The sequence below is a fragment of the Megalops cyprinoides genome, chromosome 3, assembly GCF_013368585.1.
Source record: "Megalops cyprinoides isolate fMegCyp1 chromosome 3, fMegCyp1.pri, whole genome shotgun sequence".
NCBI classification, from domain to species: Eukaryota; Metazoa; Chordata; class Actinopteri; order Elopiformes; family Megalopidae; genus Megalops; species Megalops cyprinoides.
Genome location: NC_050585.1, coordinates 26,337,572 through 26,354,690, shown reverse-complemented (window position 1 = coordinate 26,354,690; position 17,119 = coordinate 26,337,572). Strand labels below are relative to the sequence as shown.

The 17,119-nt window shown below is 37.7% G+C and overlaps 1 protein-coding gene across 1 annotated transcript in view; it reads left to right on the top strand.

Annotated features, from left to right (window-relative positions):
* Positions 1-17,119, top strand: part of LOC118774916 (X-linked interleukin-1 receptor accessory protein-like 2) — a 147,511-nt gene that overhangs the window by 82,854 nt on the left and 47,538 nt on the right. The window contains exons 3-4 of the mRNA XM_036524511.1: positions 12,926-13,199; positions 16,536-16,722. Of these exons, the coding sequence (XP_036380404.1) occupies positions 12,926-13,199; positions 16,536-16,722 (461 nt within the window). The remainder of the gene's footprint in view (positions 1-12,925; positions 13,200-16,535; positions 16,723-17,119) is intronic.

The following is a 17,119-nucleotide window of genomic DNA, read 5'->3' as shown; positions in this document are numbered from 1 at the left end:
TTGCACAACTGACTTAGAGCAGAGCATCCAGTAGGTAAATTAGCCCTCAGTGATTTACCCAGAGCACACATCTCCCCCTGTGAAGCTCTTAGTAGTTCCAGTACCAGCAGAGAGCAGAACAGGCTTGCTTCTTTTTTATACTAATTGCTACCTATTTTCCACTGTTTCTAGTGGAGGGCCAAAAGGACATGGCAGATGATTAGAGGGTGCAATTTGATTCATTGCTCCTGGGAAGCTGAAGGTTCATTGCAGACCCTAGGACTTTGTAGGAGTGCTTTAAATTATAGCCTGCAGTATTGTTCTGAGAGGAACTTTGACTCTGTTTACTGCAATAGTGTTTTAACTCTAGGAAATATGAGTGAAATCTGAACATATCACTGTGAATTCCTGTGAACATTTTCAGTGGGACGGAAATCAGGGTCCCAAAGGCTGATTCAGTAGATATGAACTTCCATGGAATCAAAGCAACAGGTTGTCATAATCTGAATAGATAATCTGAACATCTGACATGGAAAGGAAGTGGCAAGTCAGATTTTTATAGCCATGGATGGGACAAGTTTGTTTAGGATTAGTTAATTGTTTACAGGTTGTCTGGAAATTCTCTCAAATCTTCAGTTGCAGCTACGTTTAATCGTTACTGAGTATAAAAGCAGCTTTCAAAAAGTGTATAAAATCTATTGTATTTTTTACATTTCAAGCATCCAGGCATATGCCAGGCCATAGTTTGAAAGGGTACATGGGTCAAAAAGTTGGTTATGCTAAGTAAGCAGTGTTCTGCAGCAGCATAAAAAAACGTTGGCTCACATTTTATAAATATTTTAACAATTCTGGGGAAGCTACAGTATGACCTACAAATGCAGTATAAAAATGTAACTTCTGACTGACTGCCATTTGCAAGCACTACTGGACATAAACTTAATTTTGCAGTACATATACAGTGTGTATATTCACATATTGATGTTAAACACCATCCAAAAAGCTGTCTGTTTGTTGTCAGAGGCCCACCATGATGAAGCGTTTTTGGTCAGTTCTAGATTTTGGAGCTTGTGAAGCTGTACTCAGCTACATTATTCACCAGTTACATATTCATAATTCTGAATAAGATCGCCAGGTAGAAATTACCTTTTGTCTTTCATGACCCATGTGATTCTGCCTGCACACTATGAGCATATTTTGTCAGCAATACCTTATTTGATAGTGATGATTATAACTTTTAAGCATGTCACCACTATACATGTTGATCCATTTACTGTTATGAATGCATTAAAAAAAATTGTGAAAGTTCTCTACTTGGCTATTAGGATGAAGAATATAGTCTATTGAAGAGTAGAAGCCTCTTGACATAGATGATTTAATTTTGCCTTTAAATAGACTGTTAACAGTATGATCATTAAAGCTGCTTCATTATGCTTGCGATTCACATGTATCTATAGTACTGCCAAATCCCCATCACTGTCAGACAGAGATATGACAGAAACAGTATGGGATGGAGTCATTCCCATGAACTGTTTATTCCCAGATCATATTCCCCTAGATTCTGAGCAAAACTTGCTATAGCCCATAGATTGTCCCATTCCCCTGGAGTTTACTTGTTTGCAGCCCACAGAATATTACTAGCCTGGCCTTTCTGTCTGTAAGGTTTCCCTGAGACCAAGTGCCAGTCAAGATGGATGCTCTTGGAGGGTTTGGGTCCCATGTGTCCTACGAGCAGTGTGCCAGTGTGTGCCCACCTTGCCTTGCTTGCTGTGAAACCCAGTGCTGATGTGCAGAGCATGTGTAGCATCACATTCTGCTAGGAAGGGTGGATGGTGCAGAACAGAGGGCAAGGCTGTCAGTGAGACACCATCAGATCCCCAACGGATTTCATACAGGTTGGAGATTCTTGGAATTAATGTAAAAAATGCCCAAATGGTGCAGTTTTAGCATATTTTATGCAATCCTTGGCAGGGATAGTACAAATTAGATTCATTTTTCATCTTACTTTATAAATGTATCATTTCACTGTGGTCTTTCTGGAAAGAGGTTTTGTAAACAGTAGCAATTTGATATGGACTAAATACAGTACTATACATATTTATTCACACTCATGACTAAATAAGGACAAAAAATTCTATAGAAGAAACAGATGTATATATATATATATATTTTGTAATAGCATTATAGTTTTTATTTTAACAGCACTGCACTGAACAGCTTCAGATTGTTCACAAATAATTCATTTGAATCTATAAACATATTACGGTCACATTTATCCACACCTTTATGTAATCTTTCAAACAAAATTTACACCAAAGCAAATTTACAAAAAATCTGCTTATTTGAAGTTAAATGGAAGATTCTGGAAGGTGGTAATAAAAGACACATTCTCCTTTTACAGAAATGTACGGAATGCTGAGTCTAGTACTATCCACTGTAGTTGTCAGGGCACAGGCACAGAGACAAACGCAGACCAGACGTACTCAGGTTCCAAGTGGTTTATTGAAATCACAGGGCAAGTTCGTTGTGGCAGAACAGGCAGGCAGATCAGGCAACCAAGGCAGGGCGGCAGGCAGGGATGAGGTCAGAAGTCAGGCAGGAGTCGGTACAGGAACAACAACAATACAAGAAACAAGGCGGAAACGTAACAGAGCAAGCACTGAGAAGAACCGGCAACAACACAGAGACAAGCAGGGTAGATATGGGACTGGGCTGACGAGAAGATGGGATGCAGATGGGCAGGCAGGCACGTGGAGGCGATCAGGAAATCAGGTGGGTGGGGACAGGGCGGAGAGTGGGGCAGGGCCGGAACACATGGGAACAGTAAATAAAAGCACACGGACGACACTGACAGACAAGGAGAACACCAAAACAGCAGCTAGGGGCCCGGAGTACTGACAGTAGTGTCCATTGCTAAGAAATTTATTACTACTAGCAATGGAAGAGGATGCACGTCAATCTTGCCATTGGTGGCTGTGAGAGAAGTGTTCTGGTAGGCAACTGTAAATCCAAAGGCAACAGTTGATTTCCCATAAGCAAACTGGCATTCTCAGGTCACAAAGTGACACAAAAAGCATTTAAAGTTGCTTAATGGTCAGACGAGTGCTCTGAGTGACAATTAGAAGTATGTTGTATGGTCAGATGAAATGAAAATTGAACTTTTAGGATGTACTCATCCACTACAAGTATGTCCCTAGCTAACATTTGAATGAAAGAGTTGTGCTTGATAGGCATATGACAAAATATGGGTGTTTAAAATTTCATGAAATCAAAAAATGACAAAATGTTTTATGGCCCAGAGAACATACTGCAAAATCAAGATTGCCATGTGACTTAAATTAAAACTGGCTAATTTGTTATTCAAAATTATTATGTCAGTGGAATTTTTACTTGCTTTGCTCATTCTGTCCATTAGTTCTCAGCAATGCTGTGACAAAAAGTATATTTATGATCCATTATTGTTTGGATTGTTGATCATTCTCAGCCCCTGTTTGTTTACCTTTATCTATCTACAGTATCTATGTATCTATCTGTCTATTTATTTATTTGTGTTTTTGTAAGAAAACATTAAGGTTTTTTGGGTGGGCCCTAAAGTATTTTACATGGAACACGGCCCACTTGGGGCCAATACTGCCTAAGCCACTGCTTCCCTCTGACCTAAAAATGCCAATATTTTCTACTCTGAATTATATATTATTTGGAACTGTAATTGATAAATCTGGGTCATGAGTGGGTGTCCATATCTCGCCATTCTGCTGAAAACTATGGCTCATTAAATTGAACTGCAGTGCATATTCTGCTTAATTTTGAGTCACAAAAAGCTAATTTATATGTAGTTAATTTCTTTGACTGCAGAACAATATTGTTATTGATGTGTATATGTGTATGCGATGCTTAATTTGCTGCTTAAAGTTGGGGATAAAGCACATTGTTGCTGTCTCCATTGTCATTGCCTCTCTCTCTCTCTCTCTCTCTGCCTATATCTTTCCCTCTTTGTGGCTGTTGCACTCTAGCAGTGAGTTTCACTGGTGCGACAGGCTCTGTTCTCCCAGTATAGGCAGTGGGTCCTAATGACGGGTGTCCGGCCAGGTCCTGTCAGACAGCTGCATTGCTGATACCCTGGGTAATTGGATGAGCTCGCTGGCGCTCAGTGAACTCAAACCTGTGTTCTGTGCCGACTCTTGCTCATGAGCTGCTTCGGTTTCTCTATTTATGTTGCTCCCCTTAGCACTCCTCTGCAGCGATTACTGCTACACATCAGCAAGACAGAAAACATTGACATAGATGGTGTGCATATGAAACAAGTAATCAGGTTGCTTTACTCACACAAGTATCACCATATTGATGATACAAGATGTCGGTTTGGACACTGTAAATTAAAGATTAAAAAAATAAATTATGTTCATTCTTTCCAGTGGATAGTAGTCACACTGTCTGAAGTTTAATGAGTGAGATTTACCTTTTGTTTTTAGCCCGCATCTTCATGTAAAATATTAACTGCAATGCTCAACATATGTGAGTTTTTTAATCCAGTTGTCATAGAAGAAAATCAGGAAAAAGTAAAGAATTTTTGTAAGGTGAAAAGAGTGGAACCCTGTAATAGTCTCAAACCAAAAGGTCTGGAATATTCTGTGAGTTTAGCTGCCTTACATTGGCAGGCTGTGTTTGAAAGATTCAAAGACACAAGGAATGAAGCTGTGGGTAGCAAGGTGACAACACTCTGCCACAGCTGCCAAGATGTGGTATCGCTCAAGTACTATATGCATTTTCCTCAGGGTTTTTCAAATCAAAAATTGTTCTGTTTAATATTAGCTATGTTTGCATACAGACATTACTTGGAGTATTGTGAAAACACCCATTAAAGTCATGTTCTGAACTTGTACTGAAAGACTAAATAAAACCTTAATTACTTAATTGCTTTTATCTTACTGAAAAACCTAATACTTAGAGTATTTCCTTTTGATTTGTGCAAAACTGCTAATATGCCACCATTTTCCGTGGTCCTTTGCAAACTGGTCTGTTTCAATCCATGATTCTAACAACTGTGCGGAAAACAAAATGCTGGGATGAAATCATGCACGCCTGCTCTTCAGCATACATTCTTAGAGAAATACTGTTCATATCACCTAAAAATATGCAAAGTTCCTGGAGGAGAATATACATTAACAATTAAGAGGAGAGAGCAGTTCTGAATTCACTGTTGAGGGGGAAGAATAAACACTCTCCATAAGAAAACTATATAGCCACAATCTTCTTCTGTTACACTGCCTTAATTCATCTTAATAGTACCATTCTATGGGCCATATGTATCAATCTTTGTGTACAACTTGCCATAGGACCATGTGTACGCACAATCCCACGATTTGTGTACGGAGGATTTTCATCAGAGTTATCAAACACTACATATGCCTAATTGTCTTCATAAATCTGAGCGTAAATCAAATTAGCGTGATATTAAGTGTACATCTACACGCTTAATGTCCACTCCCACAATTGTTCTTGTATGGACCGAGACATGCCTTTAATTAGTCGAATTAGCATATAAAGATCTCAGGTAAATCTGAGTGAAATGCAGAGATTGATGTTAAGGATCAATGGCAGGACATAAGAAAAGAAATTATTTGGACACGGAGATAGAGGTGATGGTTGATTAGGTGGAGAGGAGAAAAAAATGTCCTTTTTTGAGGCCAGACTATAGCGGCATTTCAAATCGACAGAAAAATGCGGAGTGGCTCAAAGTGGTGACTGCTATGAATGCAGTTTCACCAGAGGTGCTTATGGCGGAGGAGGATTAGGTTATTAGGTTATTCTTATCCCCTTAAAGCGCTAGCACAGCCATACTGATTGTGAATGCTTTAAGTTTATACGTTGTAAATGAGCCTGTTATATAGGAGTACTCATTAAAAATGTTTGATTACACATGGTGATCTGTGATGTTTTATTTTTTTTTGACTACAAGGCCCAATTACAATGTTAATATAATAATACCAAATTGACAGTCACAGTTTTGTCATAATGTCTGACATTGTTCACAGTTTACAGTTAAACCAGTATTTCACATGCATCACTATTATTTCCTCTTGGTGTCGCCAATCTGCAAATTACAAATTTTATGCGTACTCCACCTCGAGACCATGCACAGATGTATGCATGTTTTCCCAGCAAGTATCTTTTCATAAATACCGTTTTATGTGTAGAAAAGTGCTCGGCATGATTATAGTGTGTATGCACCGTTGATACATGTGACCCTATATGTTATGGATTACAATAATACTATGAATATGGAACCATTGTGAACCTTATATGGTAGGTAGTTACCTGGCTAACAAGGTCAGAGTTCAGACAACTTAAATGCAGTTTTTTTTTTTTTTGTTTTTGTATAGTTAACTATCTAAGTAAAGAGCTAAATAATTGGCTGAAAATTGTTAGCCAGTGATGTAGGTGATGTGCAGAAAATAACATTAGTTAGCTATTCCACAAGCTGAAAATTGAACCAATTAGGGAGCTGATATCTAGCTTTCAGGCTGGCAAAATTGCAGCTTTGCATTTTCTGTCAAGGTCAGAAATTAACTTGAAATCGACTGCAATGAACTGATGTGGTTATTGGTTGAATGTGGGGAAAAATGTACATCCTAAAATAGGTAAAACATAGCAATATGCTGTATAGCGGATTTATTTGGTTGGAGAGCAATATTTTAAAATGAAACCCTGCTGTTTTTATGAAGGCTCTTTTCTTTTCGTAACACTGGTGTCATGAGCTTTGTTCTGTGGTCCTATTTAAAGTGATTTTCAAACAATTGCACTTGGTTGCAGGCAGACCTATAAAAAATGACAATACATTTTGGCAGATGAAAAGAGAATGGAATTTCATTATTAAGTATCTAATTTCAAAGAAAAAAAATCCTGCCATGTCAAATTATTACACAGTGCAGAGGAATAAAGCATGAATCATAGCAGCAACACACAGACATGAAAAGATGAATATTTGATTGCTGCTGACATGTCTCAAATGAAATTAATGACTGCACAGGGTGGTGAATGAGAGAAAAAGGCTAATGTTTTCTGAGAGCTCAACCCAGGGGAATCCTTGGGGTTCACTGCTGGTGATTGTTGATTGGATGCTTGAGGCAATGCCATTCTGATCCACAATGTTTAGCAGAAATATCAGTTACTGTAAGAAGAGCAAATGATAGCTGAGTCACCAATTAGTTCATCATTAATTAACTATGAACTTGTATGTAATGCATTAATTAAGGCTAAAACTCTGGTAGCTATTAAACAATATTTGTTATGGTTGATGCTAATGCTTTAATTAATATTAAAGTCCACAGAGCCTGTGTAAATCATTTATAATTTACTGGTTAAGGAGTGAAGCCTGTAAGGTAATGGTCATAGATTTGACCTCCAGATGTGGCAGTGCTGTTGTATGCTTGAATAAGGTGGTCAACATACATTGCATCAACGAAGATCCAGCTGTATAAATTTATATTATATAAAAATTATCTATGGGAGTCTGCTAAGAAAATGACTAATCTATATAAATAGCACCATGTTATTTTGATGATTACAAACCAATAATGAAAACCTGTGTTGTCTCATTTGGTGTTTGAACTGAAATGAAGTGTCTAGACTAAAATAAAATAGTGTGGGATGAAGTTGGTCATTGACTGAAGAGTATATAGCAATCATGTAGCCCCAGTCTCAGTGGATGCTTGTTGGCAGAGAGGGACAGGTCACTTTTCGTTATTAATGACCAGAAAAATAAAACTACCCACACAGGGAATATACCTAGCCTAGGGCCAGTATTGCAGGGGGAAATGGTGAAGACACAGGAATGCCTGGCTGTACAGCACATTCCACCAACCTGACAAATGATGCTGGTACAAGATATATTGAGTTATTTAGAGGGGAATTGTTTGAGGAAGGCATTGTGCTGTAGTTGGTGCACTGATGAGACGTAGACAGTTCTGGTCAGGCATTTTTTTCTGGCTTGGGCAAAGAATATAGGTGTGGTTTATATTGTTTCTGTTTGTTAGTACTTTATGTATGTGTGTGTGTTTTTTTAGTGAAAATTGTAATGCCTTTTCATGTCCACACACATGCAGAAAGGTGAAGATTTATAAAGGAAAACAACATGCACCAGTTGTATGTTGGCCCAGGCAATATTCTTGAGAACTCTAAATATATATATATATATATATTAAATATATAAAATGCACTGTCTGCTTGCATGGGGTTGTAAATATTTCACTAATATTCACTGTCTACAAGAAAGTAGATATTTGATCTTAATGGAGAATGAGCATACAGTGAATCATCTTCTAGGAGGTATAGCAGCGATGCAAACAGATAGCTAAATTCATCAGTTCAGTGCTGCTGTCTCCATATAAAGGTATTCGTCTTATGTACAGTTGTCCTTTGAGGGGTGGTTAGTTGGGTGGTTAGGGGTGGTTAGTCTTTTTACATGAGGGTGCCCACCATTTTTTTTTCATCCAGAGAGACATATTTTATGTATTTTACAGTTACATGGCAGGGCATGCACTGAAGTAATTCTGGTTTATGACCTTCTCCAAAGATACAACAGCAATGCAAAGGATATCCAGGATTTGAATTTACAGCCATCAGTTTCCTGGACAGCAACACTGGAGTAAAAGGCTGTTTCACTTTTACAGAATATTAAAGAATTATTCTGAGACATAGATTTAAGATTGATGCCAGGAGTATGACTACGTATTTGATATTAAAATACTCTCTATAATTAGAGGCTTTGACATAGGTTTGCTTGGATTTTTTTGTTCACTTTTGCACTCCACTTACTATAACATGTTGTCCACTATTGCCCTTAATCTAAATTCATGTGATAATCTGGCCATGGATGTAGTTAACTATGACCATAATCCATATGACATGGACTATGTTTCTAATCTAGGAGCACTGGATTTACAGTGAGCATTAAAATAGAAGAAGCATCTTATACTCTTATAAGTATGTTTCTCTAGTTCTTTGCAAAGTAATATGGATAATGACAGCACAAGCACACAGCATTGCATGCAAAAAAAATCAGATTTATTCCTGCAAATACAAATCAAGTCCAGACAGTTAATTACAGTTATTGGTGATAATGTGTTTATGACAGCACTTTGGATTAAAGTCATTAGACAATCATTCAGAGACATTCCTCAGTTGTTTCCTAAGTGTTTTTATTTTTTTTTTCTTGTGCATTATATAAACAAATACAATGCATGTATTGCTGATAAACAATACTTAAAATGTTGTGAAAATCCTTTCTGTTCATTTTCATCCTCTCAGGAGACAGTTTTGTTACTTTTACCCCCTTCATACTTTTATCACATCAACCACAATCATTAAATATATGATTTCAACTATATCAGTGATTCCTTGGCTGAATCATTCCCAGCTCCAGAGAGAAATAAAGTGAACCTGTCAAACTGTAGGTTGCGTGTACCAGTTATAGTACATTTCTTTCATGTCCATAATTTCCTTACTATAGCTTTTGTATTCTTGTAGGCCACATTTCACAGGTCACATTTAAGTACCGACAGCTATCTGACTGTCCAGCAATGTTGGAAATGTGCTTTAGTCATCACGTTAAACAAGCGCAACACTTACCTGGTGTTATGGGTCCTCCCACACTGGCAAGAGGAGATGCTCAAGTGTTGTCTGGTCCAATTCCATTTTGATCTCTCATCAGTCTAAACAGCAGATACCTGGAGGACAGCAGGATCTGACTTCAGCTGTCTATCAGATGCTGCAGATTCCAGTGGACTTCATCATCATTCCTCCCACAATCCACTGAGAATCATTCGTTCACAGTTCATACTTGTGATTGGTAACACATTACCATAGTGTAGAATCCAGAAGTCATCTCATGATTTGTAATTATAATTTGAACAATGAACTACTATGTCAACAAAATATCTATTTATTTGACACATACAGTATATCTAATATAATATCCATTTATCATCATACTTAATTTACTGGTCATTGATGTTTTGCCCCCTTTTTTAATTGGCTCATATTCATATGGCTTTCTGTGTAGAGGGTGGATTCCGTGTCCCCACAATTAAGTTATCATGAATATTTAACATTTTTGTCAAGAAGTTGTTCTCCTTATATTATTGTGTTTCTGCAAAATGATTTTATATAATGGCCTACTACTTACTCCTTCATATAACCTTTACAGGGAGACAGGCCAAATTAGCTCAGATCTGCTGGTTGTTTGAACTGCATTTTGTGGTCCAGAGTCATAGTTTGGATAAACTGCCTCATATAGTGAGGACCATTACCCTTTTCATTCTCTCATGTATATTTTGCACTGATAAGATTGCTATTGCCTTTGCCACAGTCACTCATATCTGGAATCATTTCCAAAACAGCTGCATCCTGGGTCCCATCTAAACCTGAGTACATACACCTGCTAACCAAAGATATTTGTGTCTTTTTGAGAAATTGGTAAACAAGCTATGAAATGCAAGCTGAATCTTTGTACATCAGCAAAAGTATATTGGTGAGCGATACCTTTGACACTGGCAACATTTTCCTCTTTGGCTGTGAGCGCTGATATTACGGCAGCATTGCACTGTCTGAGCCAGGAAGCAGAAGGCAGGTCAAGCCTATTAGTGCTGCTGCAGGTCTTCTTCAACGTGTGTAGACTGTGTGAAATAACTGTGACACATAGCCTGCCTTAACTGAGCAGCACAAAGAGAACTGCATGAGAACCCTCGGGTGTACTTGTTGAGATGGTGTGGCACATGCAGGCCTAATGACAATGGGCCTCACTCTCGTATCCCAGTGAGGCTTCGCCTGCCCGTGTATGGCATCAGAAATGAAAGACCGCTACGGTTCATTAGCTGCTACATTGGGCTGCTTGAGTTTAACAAGACATGATTAAATCTAGGAAAGGATGAAAGCATCGGATAAGCAGTCATCTCATGAGATATTCATACAGCCTGCATAAAATTATTATTCGGCTGAGCAAAGCTAGTTTTACTTACAGGTTTACAATCCGTATATATGTACAGAAGCTTAAGAAGCTCAAATGTTTTGAGTGTAGAAAAAATGACAAGTAACTCATATGTACAAAAATGTATGTTCTCTAGAGTCAATAAAGAAGTCTGCCATTACAATTACAGACATTACCCACACAACTGAGCATACACAAGAAACACTGAAGCAATGTTCCAATGCAATGCCATGCCTCCCAACGTTTCCTAAATTATTTATTGTATTGTGTAACTTGACCGTTTGTGTTGTCATCTTACCACATATATATGTGGGTGAAGGCAAGGTGTGATAAAGATTGTGACTGGCATGGAGCAGTGCACAAAATGATGTGTTTCCCATCTCCAGTAATGTCACCACAGCACATGAAATGTGGATTGACTCATTCAAAAGTGTATATTTGCCGACACCTTGGGCAACATATGGCCTTAATGCCAGCTGCTGTGTGCACAGCATGGAACCTGTGCACTCAGCTCATTGGTGTGAATTCAAGTCTTTCCCCGAAAGACAACACATTAACCCAGCAGAGCAGTTGTCTGCTACTGCATTGTGTGGACTGTGACATGAAGCCACAAGCCATGTGCACAAACCCACTCTCAGCTACTGGTATCTGGGGTTCATTTGATGGTCATCAGTTTCTGCCGTAAGTGTCGTAAGTAAGCAGTATCAGAGCTATCAATCTAAATTATGTAGCACATTTGAGCACTAAATTATTTTTGTGCCAATACGTTACATAAACTCCAGCAGAGATATTGGATATAGAATTGTTGGTGCAACAGCAAGCAGGAAGACAGATTCCTGGGAGCCCACACACAAGCTTTTGTAATTGCTTAGGAAATCATGCTTGATGTGGAAATGTTCTTAAGGCAAAGGAAACCTTTGAAAACTGAAAAGAATGTATTTAGTGGACAGAACTGTTAAAAGGTTGAAAGGAAAATGTTTTTAAATTACTACTCAGCAATGCATCTGCAACTTTGGCATCAATCACATGAGACAATATAAAGAACAGTTCAAAATATAAATGTGCCAAAGCGTTCAGATTGAGAATGATATGCCTTTTGATATTCACATGATGCTGTATGCTATACACGATGGTGCACTTGTGAGTTCAGTTGAGCTGCCATTAAAATGGGTCTGCACCTCTCTCCTACAGGGGTAAAACCATATTATAGCCACTTGTACTACCATTCAGCAGCCCTTGAAGCCTTAGACATTTGGAAAATGTTGGTTTCATGGTAGGAATGCAAATAGGGCTGCTGAACACAAGTGTTGCTGGACAAGATGATGATAGAGAGAAATGTACTAAAATATCCTTTCAACTTGCATTTGACCTAAGGTGTGGTAGCACCCTGTGCTCCATTACCTTCTCAGGGCCAAATTTCTAATATACTGGCACAGTACAAAATGTGTGGGTTAATTAAGGTTGTAACTGGTGCAAAGCTAAATGAATAATCTACTAAGACTAAGGGGTAAGAAACAGCGTAGTATCACAGCATACACATCGCAGAACACGGTGGACAGCACTTTACCTGGACCAAGAATGCATGTGAAAACAAGTTTTATGAGACTAAGATTATTACAGCTAATTACAGTAGCATGCTGAGGTAAAGATCAGGTTGCTTATCAGTAAGAACTAAATTATATCCGACCTTGTCTCTGGGTTGATGTCAGTGCTTTTTTCATTCAAGCTTATGAACTCCACTCTAAGAGTACCAAGAAAATAAATTTGTGTTCTTGAAATTACTACTCAATGTATTTTTTTTGTATGTTTATCTGTTTATAAAATATATCAAATTTCCATACAAATATACAGCTATCTTATACTGGTTTTAGTATCTGACCCTTAGTGAATTGCTATAAATTCCAGTCTTTTACAGCAGTATGCGTACCTACATTCAGACTGTGTGATGTTCTTTACTTGCAGTGGATGGCTGCATCGACTGGTCGGTGGATCTGAAGACGTACACATCGCTGGCAGGCGAGCCAGTACGAGTGAAGTGTGCCCTGTTCTACAGCTACATCAGGACTAATTATACTATGGCCCAGAATTCTAAACTGCGGCTTATCTGGTACAAGAACAAAGGCGACTCAGAGGAACCCATCATCTTCTCGGGACACAGGCTCAGCAAGGAAGACGACTCCATCTGGTTCCGCTCTGTTGAGCTGGAGGACAATGGGTTTTACACCTGTGTCTTGAGGTAGGTGTTATCATTGCTCCACTTCCCACATTTCATAAAAGCAAAAACAGAAGGAAGAGGAAGATACCAATTAGTTCCTCTGCTTATTCTCAGAGAAATGCATCATCGAATGTTGATAACAAATTGATCATCTTATCTTCATCCCATCTCAGAGGGTCTCCTCTGTGCACAGTAAAGGTATATAATACTAGCTCTCTCTGTTGAAAAGCTCAAGCTTTGCTGAAAAATGAATGTCCAGAACAATGAAGCACTCATCTCAATCTACAAAGACATGGGTAACAGAGCACAAAATAAATGGTCTCAGCCCTCTATCTCTATTCCATATCAGCTTCAGTCCAACTGAACATTTTTTGGTTTGAACTCAAGAGAGCAGTTCTAACAAAAACTCAACTTATTTTTAGATTATTCATTGCTATTTATAAAGGGTACCTTGTATGCCAGTTAATTAATGTACTGTTAGTTGTATATTCTGGTATGTATATTCTGTTTGCATTTTATTCTGGAGAGAGAACTTGTTATATTATATTAAGGCTTACCCTGAAACCCTACACTACAGCATTTCAGTTGTGAGTGTGTGGTTTGTATGGAATTCCAATGGCTTCCGATGGGCTTTGATTATTTCAATGGATGTTTCAAAATGTCTTAATTGTTTAAGTCATCTCTTTGAAAATGAAGCCCTGGGATAGTGCTAGTTGTACAACACTAGCACACAGAGTAAATGGCCTGTACAGGGAGGGGTAAAGGACACCCGATATGTCAAATGTCAAAGAAATAAAGTGTATCTTTTTTATCAATATTCATTATTAATATATTTGTTATTAATATTAATATTTTATTTGTCCATTTTCAAATAGGCCCTAGTAGCATACAAACTACAAATGTGGGAAGCCAGTTAGTCACATTCAAGAGACCTCAGATTCACAGTATACAATAGCAATTTGATTGGAATTTTTTCTGCTTTTTTAATGTAAGTTGAATCTCTCCCCCACCCCACCAAGTTTCTGTTTTGGGAATGTTCATGCTGCATTGCCACTGCTGAAAAATTATACCGGATATCTTCTTCACATCATGTTTTGCTAAACAATTTCCATGGGATTGCTTTTCTTTCCCCAAGGGGATTGTACACTAAGCAATTTTGAGGATTTAAGCACACAAACCCTGCCCCCTTTTTCTATTTCCAGTTTTGGCCCAAAGGGACATGGAATGTTAGCTTTTGTTCCTGTTTGACCTTAGCCATGACATGTATCCATTTATTAATAGTGTACCACAGAATGTCTTTGAGTGATTTTTACTCACATGAGGCATTACAGTACAAACCGTTTTTTTTTTTTTCTCCCTGACAGTAATGTCATTAACAGAATGGTTTCAAAAGCTTGATGAACCGCATGGTATAGTACTTGTCTAAAGTGTTGGCATGTATATCATGGACATGTCAACATGTTTTTCTACCCGAAATGACGCTTTTGCATTATTGTTTACATTTATGTAAGATTTTTAAACATGTTTAATCTGGTCCAAGTGTACTCACACTAAGAGATAAGTACTGCTATCTTTGCATTAACAGAAACAAATTTACTATGGCTGGCCTGGAATGCACCAACCAATATGATAAATCCCCATTTTCTAAGAATTATCTCTTCAAAAGCCTGTTGAGAGGCTTGGGGAGTGGACAGCGTCATTTGTGAATAAATCATTTGATTTCACCTCCATATTTTCCCTATAAAAGCCATTGTGGTGTGTCACAGAAAGGCTGGGTCTAGCTGAGTTCTACATAACTTCATGTTTGCTCCCTGCAGTCTTGGCTACTACTGTTTTTTTTTTCCTGAGCAGGACAAGTGGTGGTTAAATTAATACCTCTTCCTCAACCTTAACCTTGATGTATTGCAATTACAGTGAATCATGCTGTGCTGTAATGTTTTAATTCACTAAAAATGCCTGTCAGGCTTTCCTATTCACTGTAGTGTGAAAGTGTAAATACAGTGTAAAATATAGATGAAAAATACGCCAAAGTTAGTAAAGTAAGTAAATATCGGATGAAATGTCTTTCATTTGCCAGGTTATTAGAGGATTCCTGCAGAGTTCAGAATGCCAGAATTACACAGTTTGATTCATTGTTATAAAGGTAACACATGCTGTAAATGTTTAATTTGAAGCTTAGCAAAACGACTTTAAAAACACAGCAAGCATACAAAATCATTTTCTATTAAACCTTTAATCATATCTGATAAATATTTCTTTTATTTGAGAACAATTATGTGAAGGGAGCATGGGAATGCAACTATTGACCACACAGAAAGCAAAGGTTTTAAGTTTATGTGGAAATATATTAGGATAGAATAACAGTTATCTATCCTATCAGATAAACTCTTTGTAATTTTCAGCTACAGCTCATTGGAAATATCCTTATTTGATAACATCCATCTGATTTGTGTTGTGTTTTATTTTTGTTGTGATAAAACTGAATAAAGACTAATGTCAATTCCATTTCAAAGCCTGAAAATATCTTCTCTGTAATTCTCTCCAAAGTGAAAAATGCATTTATTGAGTGTAGCTTTGCTTCATATGTCCTTTCACTAGAGCCCAGTTCAGAATTATTCCCAGCAAATGTGTGAACCAGATGGATATGCAAAGCAGTACATGATGTCCACTACCAGACCAGTTGAATCTTGGCACCTGTACTTTTTAGAGGAGCTTTGATTGACTGCTAAGTGGATAGCAATGCCATGGCACCTTGACCATGCTTCATGATCAAGTACATTTTGAATATTATACAATAGTAATGCAGTGAAAAGTATTTACTCTGTAAAGGACTAGGGAAAGCTGTTCAGAGTTACACACATTACCAATAAAATTAATTGTACTTCTGTTCACTAATGAAGTCATCATTTTCAGACCGATCATGTTACATTGCAACTACTCTGAAACTTCTGTTTAAGTTCTGCAAGAATATCTTATTTACGGTTACTGTTAATATGAAACAAATGTTTAAATATTGTGTAATTTCACATTTTATGTGACCTCTAAATCTAAGCAGAATTCTGGCCCTTTATATAATTCATGTTATAAAAGTTATGTTACAATGTGTACTTTCAGAGGTATTTACACTCTACTTGTTTGTGGTTATGAAGTAATTCTTCAACTGCAGTATAATTATGTTCATAAACTGCCTACATAAAAGCTTGTCTTATCTTTACTGATGAAAAAGAAGGAGAATGCCATTCTGCTGAAGTTTTTTATTAAATCTCCAAAGGAGAGGGCAAAGCTCACTGATGGTCCCCTGTATAAAGCAGTCAGATGGAGGTGATGTTATATACTTGAGGTCTTCTGTCCCTGCAGAAATTCCACCTACTGCATGAAGGTGTCCATGTCCCTGACGGTGGAGGACATTGACTCAGGCCTCTGCTACAGCAGCAAGATCCGCTACCTGGAGAAAGCTGAGATCACAAAGAGCAAAACCATCACCTGCCCTGATATTGACGATTATCTCGCTCCCTACAGGCAACCCAGGTTAACCTGGTACAAGGTAATTACTTTACTGGCAACGAGTGCTCCTTTTTGCAAACTCTGCAGCATTACATTATTAAATGTGGTTTATGAGTTTATGTAAGATTTAGCTGGACATTTTTTTTTGTGAATAATGTCTTGTGCATTGTTGCTAACTTCTTAATGTATTTCTTCTAAGTTAAGGTGCCATTTCCATATGAATTTGTTAATTTTGTGAACAATAAGATTCAGGAGAAAATGGCAAGTGCTGATTCATTATGCAGGTGGATACATTTGTTTAAATGAACAAAAATTAAAAAAGAAAATGTAAAAATAGAATTTGTTGTAGCAGATTTACAACATAATAGGAAACATAACAATGATGTCACAGCTATATATATCATGCTGGTATTCTCATGGCATAGATGGCTTCTGTT